Here is a 17,953-nt window from a genome sequence, read left to right on the forward strand (position 1 = left end):
AGAGGAAAGAATTCTCGGTATTTAGGGAGCGACTCTTCGCGACGAATTAGTGGAGATGATGGAGATGATAAATGAGACAGATCATAATGACCTAGCATTGAACTCACCATGACACCAACTTCACCCAGCGTTCACGTCATCCTGAAACATATAGATACATATCACGTGGGATTAACTTGTTATATATGGCGATACGACCGAAGAAACCCACCATCTTTTTATATTCCAACACCATCTAATACTCATACTCGTGCAATTAAATTTAATCCGACGAGAATACCTCAGAATCAATAACGATATTATTTACAGTAATAAAATGACTCATTACCAAAAATTCTCCCAAATTTTTAACATTCTGAGAATAACAAAATCGGTAATAATTAATACATAAAAAATAACAAAGTCATCACTGAATAATGACTCAGTGGTAAAAAATGGAAAAAATGGAAAAAATGGAAAAAATTGAAATGAGTAAAAAATGATAAATAAAAAATGTCAGGGGGTGCAATTTGATTTTCTTATCTATCGATTTCGTGATCATGAGAAGATCGTTAGAGATTTGCAGCATTTTCTTGTGATTACTATTTTTTTTAATTAGCTTATTCGGTTCCTACTGTAACATCGGAGCCGGCATGTGCGAGGATTGAAGCCGGTATAGCGGTCGTTTGCCTTGGGTTGCCTTCAAAGCGTCATCGGTAGTGGTTGGAGAACACTCGATCCCGATTCCTGAGTCCGTCCGGTTTCCGCCGCGCACATTCCATCCACCATCACCCTCCTCTGTCTTTCTTTTCACTACGAAAAAGATGTGTTGTTGTGGCTTTGTACAGTATAGCTGTACACGTACATACAGGTATCCCACATACACAACTGTCTCAACAAATATCGAGATATAACGATTATACTCGAAGCTAACTCGAATATACCCCCACTCTTTTCACCGAGAGACCACTCGGTTATCTTCGGCACCAGTCGTACCTCGACATTCGCCTGGAGTGGTTACCAGTACCGCGTAAGGCGCGTGTTGAAGCTGAAATTAGTGATTCAACAATTTTCACATTTTATTACCCAAAAAATTCCTCAACAATCAACACCTATTCACCATTTCAATCGATCACAATGAACACCCGTGATTCCCGCATTTAAAAAAATTATCCATTTTTTTGTTAAGTGTTATCAATGTGAAGACCAGTGCACAATGAAGTTTATCAATTTATCTTGTTTGTTATTATCCCCCGCGCTTTACATTTGAATCTGGAAATTTAATCCGCTGGTGATTCCAATCGAGGGAATACGAAAGTTAATTCAGCAGTACCACAGGTATCAATAATTTTTTTTTAACAGCATTTATAAAATTTCATTGTGTCTCATTGAGAGTTTTCTTTTTCTTTGCAAAGGATTAGGGGGCATTGTGATGTTGAGGAGAAGGTGCGGAGAGCGATGAAGAAATTTGGATTTGTAATTTGCAGATAGTGGGAAACGCTTGCTGAATTTTCATTGGAAGTGGATAAACCGTTAACGAACCCCTCGGTGCATTTATTTCACATAGTTTACAAGCGCGAATCAATGTACATTGAGTAGGGGGCGGTTGAGAAGTGGAGTTACTTTTCGACTTGCCTTCATTGTCTCTCCGTCGACCTCGGCGTTACTTTCTACTAAAGCAGCACTCCCATGCTCCCCATGATAACTTTTTCTCCTTTTCTCTCAACCTCTTATTCCTCTTATTCGTCTTATTCCTCTACTCCTTTACTCCTCTACTCCTCTACTCCTTATTCACTCTACGTTTTCCTCATGCACGTTATACATATCTCCATTTATAACTCGATATCTAAAATCCCTGATTTATACTCATGTAATCGATCAAATGACTCAACTGTCTTCTTTCCACTCGAAATTATTACCCCGATATTTGACTATTATATTCAACCCAGGGAATTTGTTCCACGTGGGTTTGCTAATCTCATTGGTCACCTCCAACTCATTCTGGACATAGGGCAGGTACCAAAGGGAATGGAGTAACGGACAAAAGATTACGATATTTATTTCAAATGTCTTCAAGGTCTGTAGTTAGCCTGCCCTGGAGGGGAACAAATGCATATCGAAAGTTGTACAACTGGTTTTTCATCTTTTGGCTGTGCATTTAGAGACCTCAACGCATTAACGTGATCTATCAACAGACATTTTTGCGCAATTGGCCAAGCACAAAGCTCACGTATCCCTTTCAAATTCGGAGAGAAAATCATACCGTGAATTCCACTCATCCCAGCACGAAGTGAATCCATTATAAAATCATAAATCCGTAACCGCATTTATTTTCAATCCAGCAATTCACTTATCCCTCTGCAGATAATCCTTCCACAATGTACCAAGAAAATTCATAATTACACAACGAATTGCATAAGCATCTGTTAATGATTCATCCAAAATGATATCGCTCGACTGGAGTGTAATTTAATAAGTCGATGGGATTTCTATTTTCGAATATTTCAACACCCGTTAATGGATCATAAGTTTTTTCTTAATATTATTCATGACTAAGCGTAATACTTGGTGACAACGCTTAAATACAACACCCACTGATACAAGCGGCCGATTAAACTGAGGAATTTTATGTGTATATACTCAGCACATGTTCATTAAAATTATTAGGGTTTACCCTAACTTTCAAATATCTAATGATTATCGGTGTGGATATTTTTTTTATTCCCCTAATGCTCGTGAATTTGAATATAGCGTAGTCTTCAACACAAAGAAGGAGTTACAAAAGCACGACGCCAGGGCAAGGCTCGCTGTCAAGGGCGCCAACTCCGTCTACCATGCATGCCTCTACATCGTGTTCATTCGGTTCGTATACCCTTGCCATAAGTAAGCTATTTCATTCTCTCAAGAACTCCATAACTATAAAAAAAATATCTCCACATTATCTCAGCATTATTTCTGCATCAAATCCCCCACAGCCTCTATTTTTTTTTTGTCCTGACAATGAGAGATCATTCTAGAACCGGTGGACAACGAAAAATCTTCACTTTCACACGAATTTGGGGGATTTATAGGGGAATTCATTTGGATTTAATTGCGGGATTCCCCGGAATTGCTCAATTCGATAATGGTTCAATTTTCTTCCACCCACCTCGTTAGAGTCGGAGGCAAAAAGTCCTAGGTTTGACCGAGACAACTGACGGGGAAGAGAAGACAGTTTCCCATGCGCCCAACTTCCATCCTAATGTATCCATATATGTGGATCATGCGGACCTTACAGGTAGACGTCGTGTCCGTGTCTTCCCCGGCAACTCTTCAACTACTTCAGAAACCGTTACCTAACCTCATCCGATATATTCACTACTGTCGTCCTTTCTACCCCTTCCCTTGTTCAACCCAACGAGTAGATGGTACCTAACAACATCCATCTGAGCTCGTACAGTCTCTCCAGCAATTTAATCACACTGTTTACTCTTTCATTTACTAGGAATTTTCATATGTTTTCAGGGGTATCTCGATAAAAATCTCTGTCGGTATTTCTTTCTTCTGAAGCCATACTTTTAACGCCCATCAATTAGTATACGTATTATATCAGCATCACGGCACCGGAAAATTTACATCGGTGAAGGGGAAAAAAAAAACAATGAACAAGAAATCCCTTGTGATATGCGCGCTTCTTTATTTGTAGATATTACATGTTGAGGTGAATTTTTTCTTGCCTCGTGTGCCGCATTCTGCAACAAAGGATTAGAACTACCTCGAACAAACCCCAGATCGTTTGGATAATTGCTTTGATAATTAGTCAACTGGAGCGACTGGTTCATCATTAATACGTGTTGTATAGATAATAAAATTCACACATCATTTCCATTATGAAATGTGCAAAGCCTTCGGAGGGACTAGTCTTCATTCCAATGGAATAACAACGAAAAAATTCAATCAAATTTTTATTATTTCAGCGATATTCCAGATGGCGGAAGTGCGTATCACGCGATGACGGAACTCCAGACGTCTTTATCTGGATATCGCGGCCAGGACGAGGCCTCGATTCATTCCAATGGTGATGAAAATATTTACAGGTAGAATAATAATACGGGGTGAATAAATATCGTTGTCACTTCGGATGTTAATGGTACAATATAAATTGCAGCTACACCGAGAGCTCTGGTTTTGATAGTTTTACTTTGGTGCACGATGAAAGAGAAGCGCAATCGCCACCTCCAACGCCACCAGTTCGCGACGCATCGAGTCTCAAGAGTGTCTGTTATGGCCCAGGTCATGAGAAATATCCGTCCTGGCCGAGTATCAGAGATAGTGAGGAGAAAACAGCGGGCTGTAATGTAGCACTAGGTTCCCACAGATCGAAATCATGGACTGATCATACCAATTATCCAAAAGAAAAACTAGTTCAATACACAAGACCGTTGACCAAACGACCCACTCCCACCTTCACCCAGCAGCTCAAGACCGTAATGGAGAAGTGTGAAAAAATACCAGCTGAGTCTTTTGAGCCGCGAAAAAATTTTTCCAACAATCAGCAACGAGAGCTCAGAGTCTGGCCCCGCGTTGATAGAGAAGGAAAAGCTTATGGTGATAATGGATATGTCGTACCATCACCACCAGAACGCGAACAGCATCAGCCACTTCAAACACTTACTCATGCAGATTTCGAGGCGTACATCCGGAATTATCCCGAATCACAAGTATGGTACAATGCTTTCCGAATCAGCGAATCGTCGTTTATCGAATCTTGAGATTTTATATCGCTATTTTTTTTGGATAGATCGACTGTTATGGTGCAACTTTGCCTCAGGAAGGGCTCGATGATTTTACAAGAGTTGAGCACAACCATCAGCCGAGCTATGCACAGTCTGAGGGCTATCACAGTTATGTGTCTAGTCTTGATTCAACGACCAACACTCCATTTTTGGATAGGTAAGCGATGGGATTGATAAGAAGATATTAATGCAATGCCCATTCAATGATAAGGGATGATTTAGTTCTAGTCCACTCGATTCTTTTAATCTTTCGTAATTTGATCTTAGACTGAGAAGGGACAGCGAAGCTGTTGCGCACAGACCGAATCTATCTACCTGGGAAGATATATCTCACGAAGGTAGAGACAGTGTTGTGACAACATCAAGTGGTGGCAGTGCATCAAGCAGCGAGACATTGAAGTGGCATGGATCATTGTCTGATGTTAGTGTGTCTTCTGGACTTCAGGCGCGTCGTTTGAGCTCCGAAAATTGGCCGCACTCATCGTTATCTGATGTGAACAGTGTTAACGAGACTATTAAAAAATTGACAAACGACTGCAAGTGTCAATCAAGTAAAAATAATCATAACGGAAAATCAGCGAAAGTTATCGGTAACGAGTGTTTATCTGGAATAATTAGTCAGTGTACTTTTGTCAGTAATGGCGTGTGTCAAATGACATCCATGTCGAAAGATGATTGTACTGATGAGCGATATTTCAATAAAAGAGAGACAAATTCATTGATGCGTAAAACGAGTGTATTAAATTCGAGTTTGAACGAGCACAAAGAGGATTGGGGTGTCATTGATGACGCAACTGATATTGATCAAGCCAATGTCACTGTGCACGGCAGTAAACAATTGATTGCGCACAGCTCGAGAGTTCAGACACCGCAGAGACATCACTCTGAGAGTATTTTGTACTTGGACAAAAAGCGCGGTCAACGGAAAGTGCATTCTGCATCGTCACCCTCGTCTGTTCACAGTAATCAAACGATTTCGGCAATTTCACCTCAGCAAAATCATCTGTCGGTGTCGGAACGAGTCGATGAATTGGAGAAACAACAAATACGGTACACTTATCTGGATCCAGACAAACGTCATCGGGTATCAGATCCAACGCTTAAAGCTATTCAGAAAAAGGCTCTGTTGTCATTCTACGAGAGACATCATCAATCCTCCTGGAGATCCGAGCCACAGCTCGTTCAGGGTGTGCCTCAAGTTCAGCATTCACCACCTCAGCCGCCATTTCGCTCAAAATTATCGTCACCGAGGCGAGCGAGTTCGGCTTCTGATTACGCGAATAGCAATTGGCGGAGTAAAAATAGCAAGAGCAGTAACAATCATCATCATCAGACGAATCAAAAGAGTAACACGTCGGATTCACTGAGTCCGAAACACAAACACAGTAACAGCTGTGGAAGTCTTTCAACCGCTTTATTAGGGCCTGTAATCGTTGGAACAGCCATTTCCATTGACGACTGGGTGCCAGAACGACCGCCCAAAAAACCTCACCTGAGGTCACTTTATACCGATCGAATACCGAGTCCTGATCTACCTCCACCGTCGCCACCACCTGTTACTGATAATGAAGTATTCAATTGTGATGAGCCCTTGCCTCCTCCTCCCGCGGAGTTGCACGATGGCATTTTGGATTTATGCAAAACGAATTCACTGTATCAAGATCATAATGTGAATGGGAGTAATACTATTCGACGAATGAAATACGAGAGAACACTCGTTCCGAATAATGAGGGATTCCCCCATGTGTCTCTCAGAGGATCGAGTTTTCGGTATTCGTCGGCAAGATGTGGGACGGAAATGAATAATATCAAATTATCTACAAAAATATCTGATATATCGGAGCAATATGGTGGTGAGGGGTGTCACGAAAGGGGTGGACCTAGGAGATCACTCAGATCGTGGGGCATTAACCAAATCTCCACTGGGAGACACGACAGTGGAACTCTCACTCTGGGTCAAAAACCCCAGCCGCAGGTTTCCAGGAATCACTCACTATCCATCAGTAGACAGGCGTCAAAGCCTGGAAACAAGTTTCCGGAGAGCAATTGCAAGTCGTCGGAGGATAGAGCATCCAGCAAGTACGACGAGTTATCGCAATATTTTCCGTATTATCAGCAATCAACTCATTACGCTCCACCACTGAAAAGCACTGATGCACCAAAAATTTCGCAATTATCGCACACACATTTAAATTCATTATCACCACCGCCATTAGCACCACGACAGAACATGTCGGGAGGTAAATCAATGCCTCCACCGCCACGGCCAGCACCACCTGGTCAAATATTTCATAGGTGAGTGCTGTTTGAATTGATTGAGTCTATTGATTAAGAATCGATTGATCATGTTCACGGTTGAATTGTTAATTCCATTACAAGTATGATTGTAATATTTACAAAATCATTTTATTCTAGAAAATCCTCGAAGAATTCCTACCCAGATAACAAAACTTACAAAAATTCCGTGGTACCAGGTCATGGACACGAATGGCCGACGTACCCTAAGCGCGATAATCCCTTTGTACGTCAAATAAATTGTAACGCATTGCAATATCAGACACTCGATCGACATACCGATCACGATGGAGTTCTCACAGGGAGAATGAATGGATCGATAATATCAAGTGTTAATTCAACATCTGATAAGAATAACATGAATATCATTATGACTAACGATAATACGCAAAGAGATAATAAAATGGAGAGAAATAATCACTGGGAAGGGGATGAAAATCATTCAGTTATGACTCCAATAGGTAAACACTTGGTTATATTGTTGTAGCTTAGAGCTGTTGATTGACAATTAATTAATTTCAGAAATTACTGAGGATAGTCGGCCCGCACAAAAGGTAACCATTGAAATGACACCGAGTAAAGTGGAATGCGAGGTTTCTAACAATGCATGTTCTAATAACCATCACTCGACAGCAGGTTCTGTCGGTGAAGTTGAGAGTGTTGAAAATACTAATGATGAAAATATAAATGTTAATTCATCGTCATTATCGGCTGTACCACTTGAATATGCAGAGTTGCATGATAACAATAATCGTGACAGATCAATAACGTCGAAGAGCTTCTCGTCCCCCGGACCTAATGAGACAATTGATTACGATGATTTGTTCGTGAATAATCACGATAATTCGTCTCATGGGAATAATTCTGAGAGCGCATTGCCTGAGAATTCACAGAGTGATGGTTCTAGTCAAAGACTAAATTCGTGGACAAAGTCTGAATCGAGGTCACCATTGCTGTCGAGTAATTTGACAATGTCTGATTTATCGTACTCATCAATATCATCACAATGCTCTCGAATTGAATTCTCTCCGTGTGTGTCACCTCAACCCGGCATTGAAGAGTTGAGACTTCTTCAGAGGACTGAAGTCATTCTCAGAATTAATGCAACACTCGATGCTGCTTCGCAAACTGAAGTTATTGAAGCTGTAGAACCGGGGGATAATAATAGTGAGAGAGTTATTCCAGAGATGAGGAAAAAATTGCCAGAGGAAATTGAGTGTGAAGAATTGAGTAAGAATCTTGTTAATCAACTGGCGCCTCATGACAAGCTAGTTCCCATTTTAGGTATTCATTTATTATTATTTGTTATTAATAATCCATAGATTGACCCGTGTCAATAGGTAGAACAGAAGGTGATCTATTGATTGATAATTGAATTACGATTTTAGTACCGACACCCAACCACAAACGATCGACAGATTACGTTTCGGATCTTTTTCGAGTACAAGCCGCGATAAATCCTCGACTCAAGTCCTCGGAGTGCTATTCACCAGGAACCGATGCTGAAGGAGATGAGGAGCATCAGTGAGTGTTTTCATTATTAATTTGAAAGGTCAAAAAAATTGATTGGATGATAGCTTACTCCTCTTTCTCGAGTTTGATTCATTCTTTTATTCTTTCCGATTTATTTCATTGAGTAGGAATGGAAGAGAATCAAACGAAACAAACGTTTCACTATCTCCGACATCAGAATATTTCACCATTTCGGAATGTAAAGCTAGATTTCTTGCTAGATATTCACACCAAATGATGGATGGAGAAGCTGCGAGGATGAGTGAACTATCGCTGAGTGATACTAGTACTGAGAGTGACGATCAGAGGCAGAAGAAGGTAATAATTTGCATAATAGCTGTCCAATAATGAGGGGTTGAACTGTGATTAATGTAATTATAATTTCCAAGGAGGAGCTTGTACTCAGGTTAGATCGCAAAGTCGTGGTGTTGCGGGCTGAACAAGAAGCTGTGCGCGAAGAAGACGAGACGAATGAAGCACTTGGGGCTAAAGTTACAACGAGAATTTCCGCGGTGGCAAGACCAGCCGAAATCGCTAAATTCCGATTGCATATTGAGGAAGTGGGGAAGATCACGAGTCTTCTCCTGGGTCTCAGTGGCAGATTAGCAAGAGTGGAAAATGCCCTGCATGGAATGTCCCCAGATCATCCTGAGAAGGTACTTTACACCGTTTGCGGTTATTTCAATCTATTATTTAATTAATTGAACTAATTAATACTTTTATCAGAAAATATTGGAGAGCAAGCGCGACAAATTGCTCGAACAACTCGAAGAAGCGAAGATTCTGAAAATCAACATCGACAAACGCAGTTCGAACGTCTCAGCAATTTTATCGAAATATTTGAACGACGAGGAGTTCGCGGACTATCAACACTTCATCAATATGAAGACAAAATTGATAATGGATAGTCGAGAGCTTCAGGATAAAGTAAAACTTGGTGAGGAACAATTGTCAGCGCTCAAAGAAGCTATTGGATAGTTCCATTATGTGCAACGAGACGAGTGAAATTGAACGAGTGCTGTGATTATAATGAAAAACTTATGAATATTAACATTCCTACAATTACAACTCAGTATAATGCCTGGGAATAACGAGAGTATCATATGTTGCCTTAGATTTATAATTTTACAATTTTATTTCTCATTGACTACGTAGTACGTGAGTCCATGAAACTCTGCGAATTCTCAAGTTCCTAGTCCTTGTTAAGTCCCAGTTATTCCAGTAATAGCCTTTTCTCCTTTTTCTCCATCATTGAGTCATCAATGAACTGTGCAAGCTTCATTATTATACGTGGAGAGAAAAATACAGGAAAAAGTACGTGTCGAGTCACGTTATCATCGGCTGAAGAATCATTTCAGTAATTTTTATCTACGATCGCGGTTAAAAATAAGAGATGGACAGTAAATTTTATTATTTGCTGCGGTAAATTTACGGTGCTGTCACGTTTTTTTTTTCCGGACTCGTTACACTTATTGTTTTAAATAAAAAATACGTTGAACGTAATGATTACTCAATTTCACGTATATTTCACGTAAATTTCACGTAAATTTCACGTGACTAAAACCGTGCTTTTTACGGTTCTAAAGACGTAGCTCGGTAGCTCTGTTGACTCATCGACAAAGTGTGGAGTGACGATCGACACAATAACAATAACAAACCTCCAGCGTATGGGTAAGATCCTTGTCTTACATGCCAGAGGCCATCAACTGAAATCTCGCTTGTACAAAAACAAAACGATACAGCAAATTCTACGGAACTGATTCGTCAATTTTCCGTTCACCCCATGTTTACGCTTCAAGCAGTAATTTTTACGAAACTTCTCACGTACTTTTTCCAGTATTTATCTCCGTGTAGTGAACATAATTTTCGATAATTACGCTAATATGTTAATTTATTTTCATGATTGATGGATAATCCAAATTCTAATTTATTGAATTGAGATAAATTCATGAGTTGACGCTCATTCGTTTTGAGAAAGTATAATTTACCGTTGTAGTTATTGAAAATAATTTGCCTAGTGCAATATTGTGCAATATCATAAAATTATGATGCAGTAATGATGCAGCTGGAGATTCGGTCAATCAATAACTATATTTGTGATTTTTATTTCGGAATTGCAGTCATGCAGTAGATGAGATTTCAATTTTTTACTGCCCATCGCTTTTAACTCCTTCTCGTGATACCCTGAACAAACAATATCTTCCAATGAACTATAATTGAATGTGTTCGCCAAAATTTATTGTTTTTATACTAAAAAAACATGTAATATTCCAGTGAAATTTCACTGAACGCTTGTGATCGTAATTATTTTTAATATTAATGCAAGAAAAATAATCCAAGTTACTCTGCAATTAGTACATAATCTACTAAATCTTTGATTTCGCACTTTAAAAATTCCTCCGAGCTTTTGACGCCCCGTAAAAATCAAAAGTCTCGCGACGGAATCAATAAACAATCGAGAAAAATATGAACAATTGTTTAAAACAATCGCATTTACCTGCGAGCTGGTGATTATTTTACATGATTCAAGAGCCTGAAATCCAAATGAGCAAATTCTGGGAGTGTAATAGTCACTTTTAATTTTTCATTTGCAGTAATAAATTTGTACATAAAAAAATCATGGAAAATTATAATATAATATAAAACAACCAGCTTGGTGCTATGAATTAATGTCTTCTTGTAAATATATGAATTTTTCCGTATAACACATACGCAACGTCTGATCATTGACACGATTGTTTATTCTCTGAATTCAATGTTAACAATTATTTAATTCTGTAATAGATTGATATGACCCGACCTGATCTGTACTCCAAGAACATTTTCAACTCATACATTTCATCATCGACCCGAGAAAATTTTTAAATAAAAAATACTCCGGATGAAAATTCGAAAACTCGAAACCAAAAAATTAATAAAAATAACACCCATTATGGGTTACAGTTTGTGCTGGCGGAATTGTAATTTACCGGAAATTCTCCGTATCCAAAATATCGGGGGGAGAAAAATTGATGAAAAAAGACAAATTGGTAAAAACTTAAAAGGGCCTTAAGCATGAAATTCTTACCAATCATTATGAGAGCCTCTTTCGAAGTCGTCCCTCGCCATTAGAATTACAAATACCTCAGCCTATATAAGTGCATCGTGAATACGAAGCTGAATGCAGTATTAGCCGGAACCACGGCACGCGCCTTGGGCACAAAACGTCGCAGCATTCTTCGCACAAGATTTTTAATGCCACACATTTTCACAAGAAACTCTTGAGCCTTAGGGGCGCCGTTCACTCTAATATGGCCTGAGTAATGCCCTATGTGATGATTGTACCAATATATTTTAAAGTTATGCATATATCCATTATTTTTTTAGCTCCGTCGTTCCCTGAATTCCATATTTTTCTCAACAACTTCGTCTCAATAAAAGTGTAAAACTTCAGGAAATTAGTGCAACGTATTCAAGATCGATTCTTCTTTCGGGATATAATGGGATTGTATATAATATGTATTTACGTGAGGAATCCTAAAATTATGAAAGCAACACAACAAAAAGTGCGAATGACACACAGTGTCACACATTTTACAGTCAAATAGAGATTCGGAAAATCATAACTGTTGCGGGGATGAAGATATGAGGATGGATCAACAAGCAGTTGAAAGCTGAAAGTTGAAAGCTTTCATAAGCTTCAAAATGGTTTATCGTATGTGATCCTGGGGAGTTACGAGAGCTGAAAGTGTCAGCTGACTTCGAGTGACAACGATCCCCTGAAGAAAGAAAGTTAAGAAATATTGTAAAAAATTCAACAACGTGAATTTCGAAGGCTGCATTGACTCAGGATCAATTTGCAAGGTGTCCCCAACATTACTCCCCCCGTTTGATTACATTTTATCCGTTCCCCAGTCCTTGACAAGCTGACCGCATGTGCTGTGAATTACAAGGTAACAGCACCACGAGAGGGTTGGTCTCCTGGATTGTTTGAAAACTAATTACACGTCAGTCAATTGTACAAACATCGAAATCGAATTAGTTTGAGAAATGTTTCAATTCAGTAGCAGCAGTCCGATTGACCAGGAGTTGACCAATGGACTGTTCAGATTAACTGGACATAATTTTGAATTTTAAATTCACTGGAGAATTTACAGCAAGATGATATTGAACATACTATTTACTCGACGCAACTTCCTTGAATATAAACGCTGAGAATGCATGTGGCTTTGTGGTGAAAATGTCCAAAGAAAAATAATAACTACAAAATTTATGGTGTGTAATGGCTCTCTGTGGATATATCCCTTGTCTCCACAGCCACAAAACCCACATCGTAGATCTTTTACAGCCTTCGTAATATCTCTCGAGTCTTTGTTGTTTCCATAGCTGTGCCTTTAACGCGCATTATTCCTACGCGATTTTATGCAAAAATCCTATTTTCATGGGGAATTGTTGAATTATAAGTGTCAACGCTAGTACCACCGGTCACATCTGCAATCGAGCCGTAGGCTGTCGTTAAAATAAATAAAATAACTGTAATAACCAAAGTAATGGGTTAAATTGATAGAATATATTTTTTCAACCAACACATTTCAACGTCCAGTAATTTTTTTTTCACCATTTATTTTTTAATCTGCATGTAATGAAACTTGGTGGAAGCCATAGTTGTAATTCATTCAATCCTCATGTGCACCTTTTAATAATCATTATTCATAGAAAGTAAACACTTCTAATACATAACAATTGCAGCATATAATGCGGATCATTCCACTTTTATTGTCTAGCGTTTTATTCCTAACGGAAAAAACGGATCAATTTAAATTCATCTCTATGGAAATTTTGAAATTATTCATAGCAAACCGATAACATATGAAATGACCATTGAATCATGCATAAAAATTCAAGAGCATCAATAAACAATCTGCAAAATCTCCAGATGATTTCGCATTTCCTTAATTCTCGAGACAGTTCGGTGGTCATCAAGGGGATCAACACCGGAACCGGAAGAGAGGGCAGAGGTCAATCCAGATTAATTCCAATACTGTGTGCTTAAAGGGCCGGTGTCCAGGTAGATTATTCACAAATTATCCACAAATTAACGTTGAAAAAATCAGTCCATATACTGGAGTTTTACAGCAGTCAATATTATATGGTGAGTGTAGGAGAAAAAGGTGAAGCTCTGAATAAATCTATGGCTAATATGTTTGGTGCAGGATATAAAGACCGGCCGAAAAGAGGTCTTACTTCTTTAGATCTGGTTGCTCCGAGCTGAAAATATGTAAGGCCTTGCGTGCAGTTAAGTGGAGGCGTTTGCCAAGTCAGGCACAAGGTAGGGTGAAGGTGGTGGCGTTGGAGGCATTTTACCATGTTCTTTCTTGGTCTTTTCATCCACTGGCCTTTGGTATCCAAGTGGAGAGAGTGCCTCACCCACCTGTCTGCCGGCAATCTTCTAGTAGCCTTGGGCTACCTCTTCCCGGCTACCAGGGGCTACTCTTTAGCTACCAACGTCCGGTCACTAACTCTCTACATTTTTCATTATTTTATTTTTTTTCCCCCTTTTTTTTTATTGTCCAGTATTTTCAGTAATTACTGGCAATGCCGAGCGCGGAATTAAATGAGAAACGATGTGACGTTTTTGCTAATCAATTTTTACGGACTTTTTTTCGGGGGAAATTGGCAATAATATTATTTTTTTTTCAATATTTGTGGTAAGCTTTTAAATTTTACTGGTTAAATTTATTAGTGATTCGCAATTTATTATTTGGATGGTGATTTTGGTGAGAAATTTGGAAATATTCGGATTTAATTGAATATTATATTTTAAAATCAAAATAATTATGAAAAATTTCGACAATAATGATGATTTATTCCAGATAAACAGTGATTATTAATTAATTGAAATTAATCACTGAGCTGTTGTTGGAGGGGTTAATTTGTTGTTGCAGGATATGATTTGAAAGTCACTGATGACTGAACCTGAAGAATGATAATATTTTGGAGTTCATGAAGAGGAAAGAGGAAGATTGGTGCGTGCATGCATACAGCTCACGGATATTAGCGTGCCAGAGAGTATTAAACATCTTGTCTCTTTTTTTTCTCCCCATCTTCTTTTCTCCGCTTTCCATTATCCCGTATCTCCTTTCTTTCCGCTCATTCGGCACCTCTTATTTTGATTTCTTTTCGGTTTGAGAATAAAAGATGTATCTACCTCTGTCACACCACCATATCCGCCCACTAACCAGCTTCATCCCTCTAACTGCACATACCCACCTGTGAAATTCAGCTCGCAACAGGTGAAGAATACAGAGAAAAAGGAAAGATTGCGTGTTTGCGTGCGTAAACGAAATATCGAAAGGTAAATGCATCCCTTCGATCCTCTTCCTCTCGTTTTAATCTTCACTGCAAATTTTCGTTCGTTGTACGAGACTCTTATTTTTTTTTTCTGCATTGAATTGAGATTTATTTCAATTTTTGGGGATTTTTTCGGGCGTCGGGGAGCGACGGGGATGAGGAGATTTCAATGCCCGATGAATTAGTTCCCAATGTTTCGTAATTCAGACCCACGGATTAGGGATTTAACGCAGAAAAGGTCCCAATAGCTTCAGGATTTTGAACAAAGGAGAAAGGCCTCGCTAATTCCTCGGATAATTTGCGAAACAATCATTACATCCCACGCACTTACTACCCCCTCAGTCCACAGGTATTCGACTGGTCCTCATTATCATCGGATTTTAACTGACGAGTGGTTATTTGTCAAGCCCCATCCCCTCTACAATTATTATTTATAAAAACCCCTTTGCATTATTTAAATAATCCCGCAATTTTGCAATCCCTTGGGATTGATCATCGCCAGAATTTTCTCTGGGCAATTGCCGGCGCAATTGTAACCGTAAAACAAAAAATCGTTATTTATTATTTGACTCTCGTCTTTATGACGTGGGTTTTATTTATTTTTTCGCTGACTCAATGCAATACTTGTGGGAGTTATCCTATTGTGTCTCGTCAGGTCATTAACTCTATCGTCTATTGTACAATTATGCGTGTACGCCACTTTGTCAATAAATGTTTAATCACTCGATAATTTTTCATGTTATCGCATAAATTTTACTGAGTTCCATTCACATTTGAGAAATTAATTATTGAAACAATTATCGAATTATGTCATTTAATTATTTTGTCAAATGGTGGGATGAAAAAATATAAAGTGCAACGGTTTTGCGAATATTAATGGCCACCGGTTATCTGATAGATTAAGTGTATGTAATATATTGGGGCTTGAATGGACTATTGAAAAAAAAAGATTGACTATTGAATGACGCAATGTTCCGCACCCATGCACTTACGATGGAATTCCCACCGACCCCCCACATTCCCATACCCCCGTGATACGAGGGATACGGGGGAATTTCTAATTTTTGGCGGGAGACTACCACGGGAACGCCTGCGCAGCATCAAATAGCAGCTTGCCAAAATTCCCACACAAACAATGATAATTCCTGCGCATGTGCCTTCTTCAAAATCCACCCCTCATGCTTCTTCCCAACACCCCAACTAGAATTACCCCTCCTCGTTGCCTTAATGACTCTCTCCCTTCGTACTTGAAAGACCAGCTCTTTCATTTCCCTTTTTTTCTCTCGCCATCTTGTTCAATGACACAATGAAGAGAAATAATTCATGCACCTGGGAAGCAAAAATACCCCCGTATCCCATCGTGGGAGCCACTGATTTTTTTTTTCGGACAGGTTCAAAACATTTCTCTTGAATATTGCGCTCAATATTTTTGCTACTTCAATTTCGCACTGCAATTACACGAGGGGAGATCGGTAATAATTGGAAGTCGTGGGGATTATTGAGATTTTTTTTTAACTCCATTTTTGGGGGTACTGGGTACTGTATTTGTGCGGGTATTTCTAATTTGTTTTTTTTTTGTTTTCTTTTTAGTGCGATTGCTGCACATTTTGCGGAATTATTGGGGATTTATTCGTGGAGTGAAACAACGCCCTGAGGTCATAAGACTCTATGATCAGATTTCAACAACACGAAAGTTTTAGCATACTTAATCGATTCACTCGTATCGATGCGTTGCTATCGATGGCAGTCATCATTGTATATATATGACCACTGGTTTATTATCTGCAATTCAAACCGAGCACCCAAATCGCATGCTGCACTGGTGATTTTTTATTTATTTACCAAATCACATAAATAGATTTTTAAAAAATTAACTAAACCCGACGAACACCTATAAATTTCCAATAAACTCCCATGAATTTCAAATTTTTCCCTGAATATTCAAATAAAAATATTATTTTTATCATTTTCAGATCATTCGAACAGAAATCCAATGAAATAATTCCGATTTAATTTCAATATTCCGATTATTATTCAGTTGAGGTGAAAATTTATGAATAAAAATAAATTAATGAACGAAAATCTTGTGGGGCAATCGATTCTCCTCGTTCTGAGATGACATTTCCATTTTCATCGTTTATCTTTCTTTTCCCATACCGCAAAAGTACACCCCGTATTTTCTATCGGAGATAGAGTACATTCAGGTGAGCACGTGATGTCATAAATACTTAGGGGAGTAGTTTAGAAGAATGTATGTTAAAACAGCTGCGTAAATTTTTCTCACGGGTTCAAAAGCCATTGCGAGACAATTGAACTTGATTCCTATCCTCCGGCCAAGTCCAAGCATAAAAATATGTGAGGGGTAAATCACAGGGGGAAATTTACCATTCCCCTTCATATCTGAGAAAAGAAAATATCAAAATTTCGAAGGGGCTGGCCGTACAGAACACAATTTGTACAATATTGTAAATAATGATGGATGCGAATAAAAATATGTAATAAATATATTTTTTATTCATTGTCTGGAGTGTCTTCCAATCTCATGTTACCCATGGACCTATGAATTATGCACAACTCTCTGAAAGAGGATTTTACAGTCTGACCTAGAACCTCACACTGAATATTTGCTCTTGTTTGGATGACGAATGGAGTACACAATTGTTTATGTATCTACATATTTGCATATGAAGTTAATTAACTGAAACATAAAGAATTGTAATTATAAAGGGGAGAGGTGCATGAAAAAACAATTTTACACCTGATTGCAAAAGTTCTCAATCTAAAATAATAAAATCACCGGGAAATTTTTTTTTATTTTACTCTCAAGATGCTGATGTTATACTCGGTGATTGTCTTGTTCGTAACCCCTCTGTTAATTAACCACTGCACCACTCATGTCCACACTCGATATATGTATGTATATACGAGGTGTAAGAGAGGAACATCGACGATAGCAATTAAATTAAACTGAGAGATCTTGAGAGTGCGATAGGGCGGACAATTAATCAGTGCCACGCCAGCGACAATCGGACACTTCATTAACCACTTTTTTTATTACCTCG

General features: G+C 38.7%; 1 protein-coding gene across 3 annotated transcripts; it reads left to right on the forward strand.

Annotated features, from left to right (window-relative positions):
- Window positions 1–983: 983 nt before the first annotated feature.
- Window positions 984–11,272, forward strand: Shrm (Shroom). Of its 3 annotated transcripts, none has more exons than XM_011316900.1 (12): window positions 984–1,317; window positions 2,731–2,841; window positions 3,936–4,055; window positions 4,127–4,679; window positions 4,760–4,911; window positions 5,022–7,049; window positions 7,170–7,510; window positions 7,572–8,333; window positions 8,438–8,573; window positions 8,783–8,879; window positions 8,951–9,217; window positions 9,288–11,272. In XM_011316900.1, exons 3-12 carry the CDS (start codon window positions 3,970–3,972, stop codon window positions 9,537–9,539), a joined length of 4,674 nt encoding a protein of 1,557 aa, XP_011315202.1. In that variant the 5' UTR covers window positions 984–1,317; window positions 2,731–2,841; window positions 3,936–3,969; the 3' UTR covers window positions 9,540–11,272. The 3 variants fall into 3 exon arrangements, with proteins under 3 accessions (XP_011315202.1, XP_011315204.1, XP_011315203.1); XM_011316902.1 differs by having other exon boundaries at window positions 5,022–6,833; XM_011316901.1 differs by lacking the exon at window positions 2,731–2,841.
- The last annotated feature ends 6,681 nt before the right edge of the window (window positions 11,273–17,953 follow it).

Source organism: Fopius arisanus, unplaced genomic scaffold (genome assembly GCF_000806365.1).
Source record: "Fopius arisanus strain USDA-PBARC FA_bdor unplaced genomic scaffold, ASM80636v1 scaffold00009, whole genome shotgun sequence".
NCBI classification, from domain to species: domain Eukaryota; kingdom Metazoa; phylum Arthropoda; class Insecta; order Hymenoptera; family Braconidae; genus Fopius; species Fopius arisanus.

What these genes read in the sequence shown, in the direction of transcription:
- Shrm (XM_011316900.1), top strand. Translation starts at nt 3,970, where the DNA reads ATGACGGAACTCCAGACGTCTTTATCTGGATATCGCGGCCAGGACGAG. An exon ending in GGTGATGAAAATATTTACAG is followed by an intron (nt 4,056 to 4,126) that starts GTAGAATAATAA and finishes TATAAATTGCAG; the next exon opens with CTACACCGAGAGCTCTGGTT. An exon ending in CCCCAGATCATCCTGAGAAG is followed by an intron (nt 9,218 to 9,287) that starts GTACTTTACACC and finishes TACTTTTATCAG; the next exon opens with AAAATATTGGAGAGCAAGCG.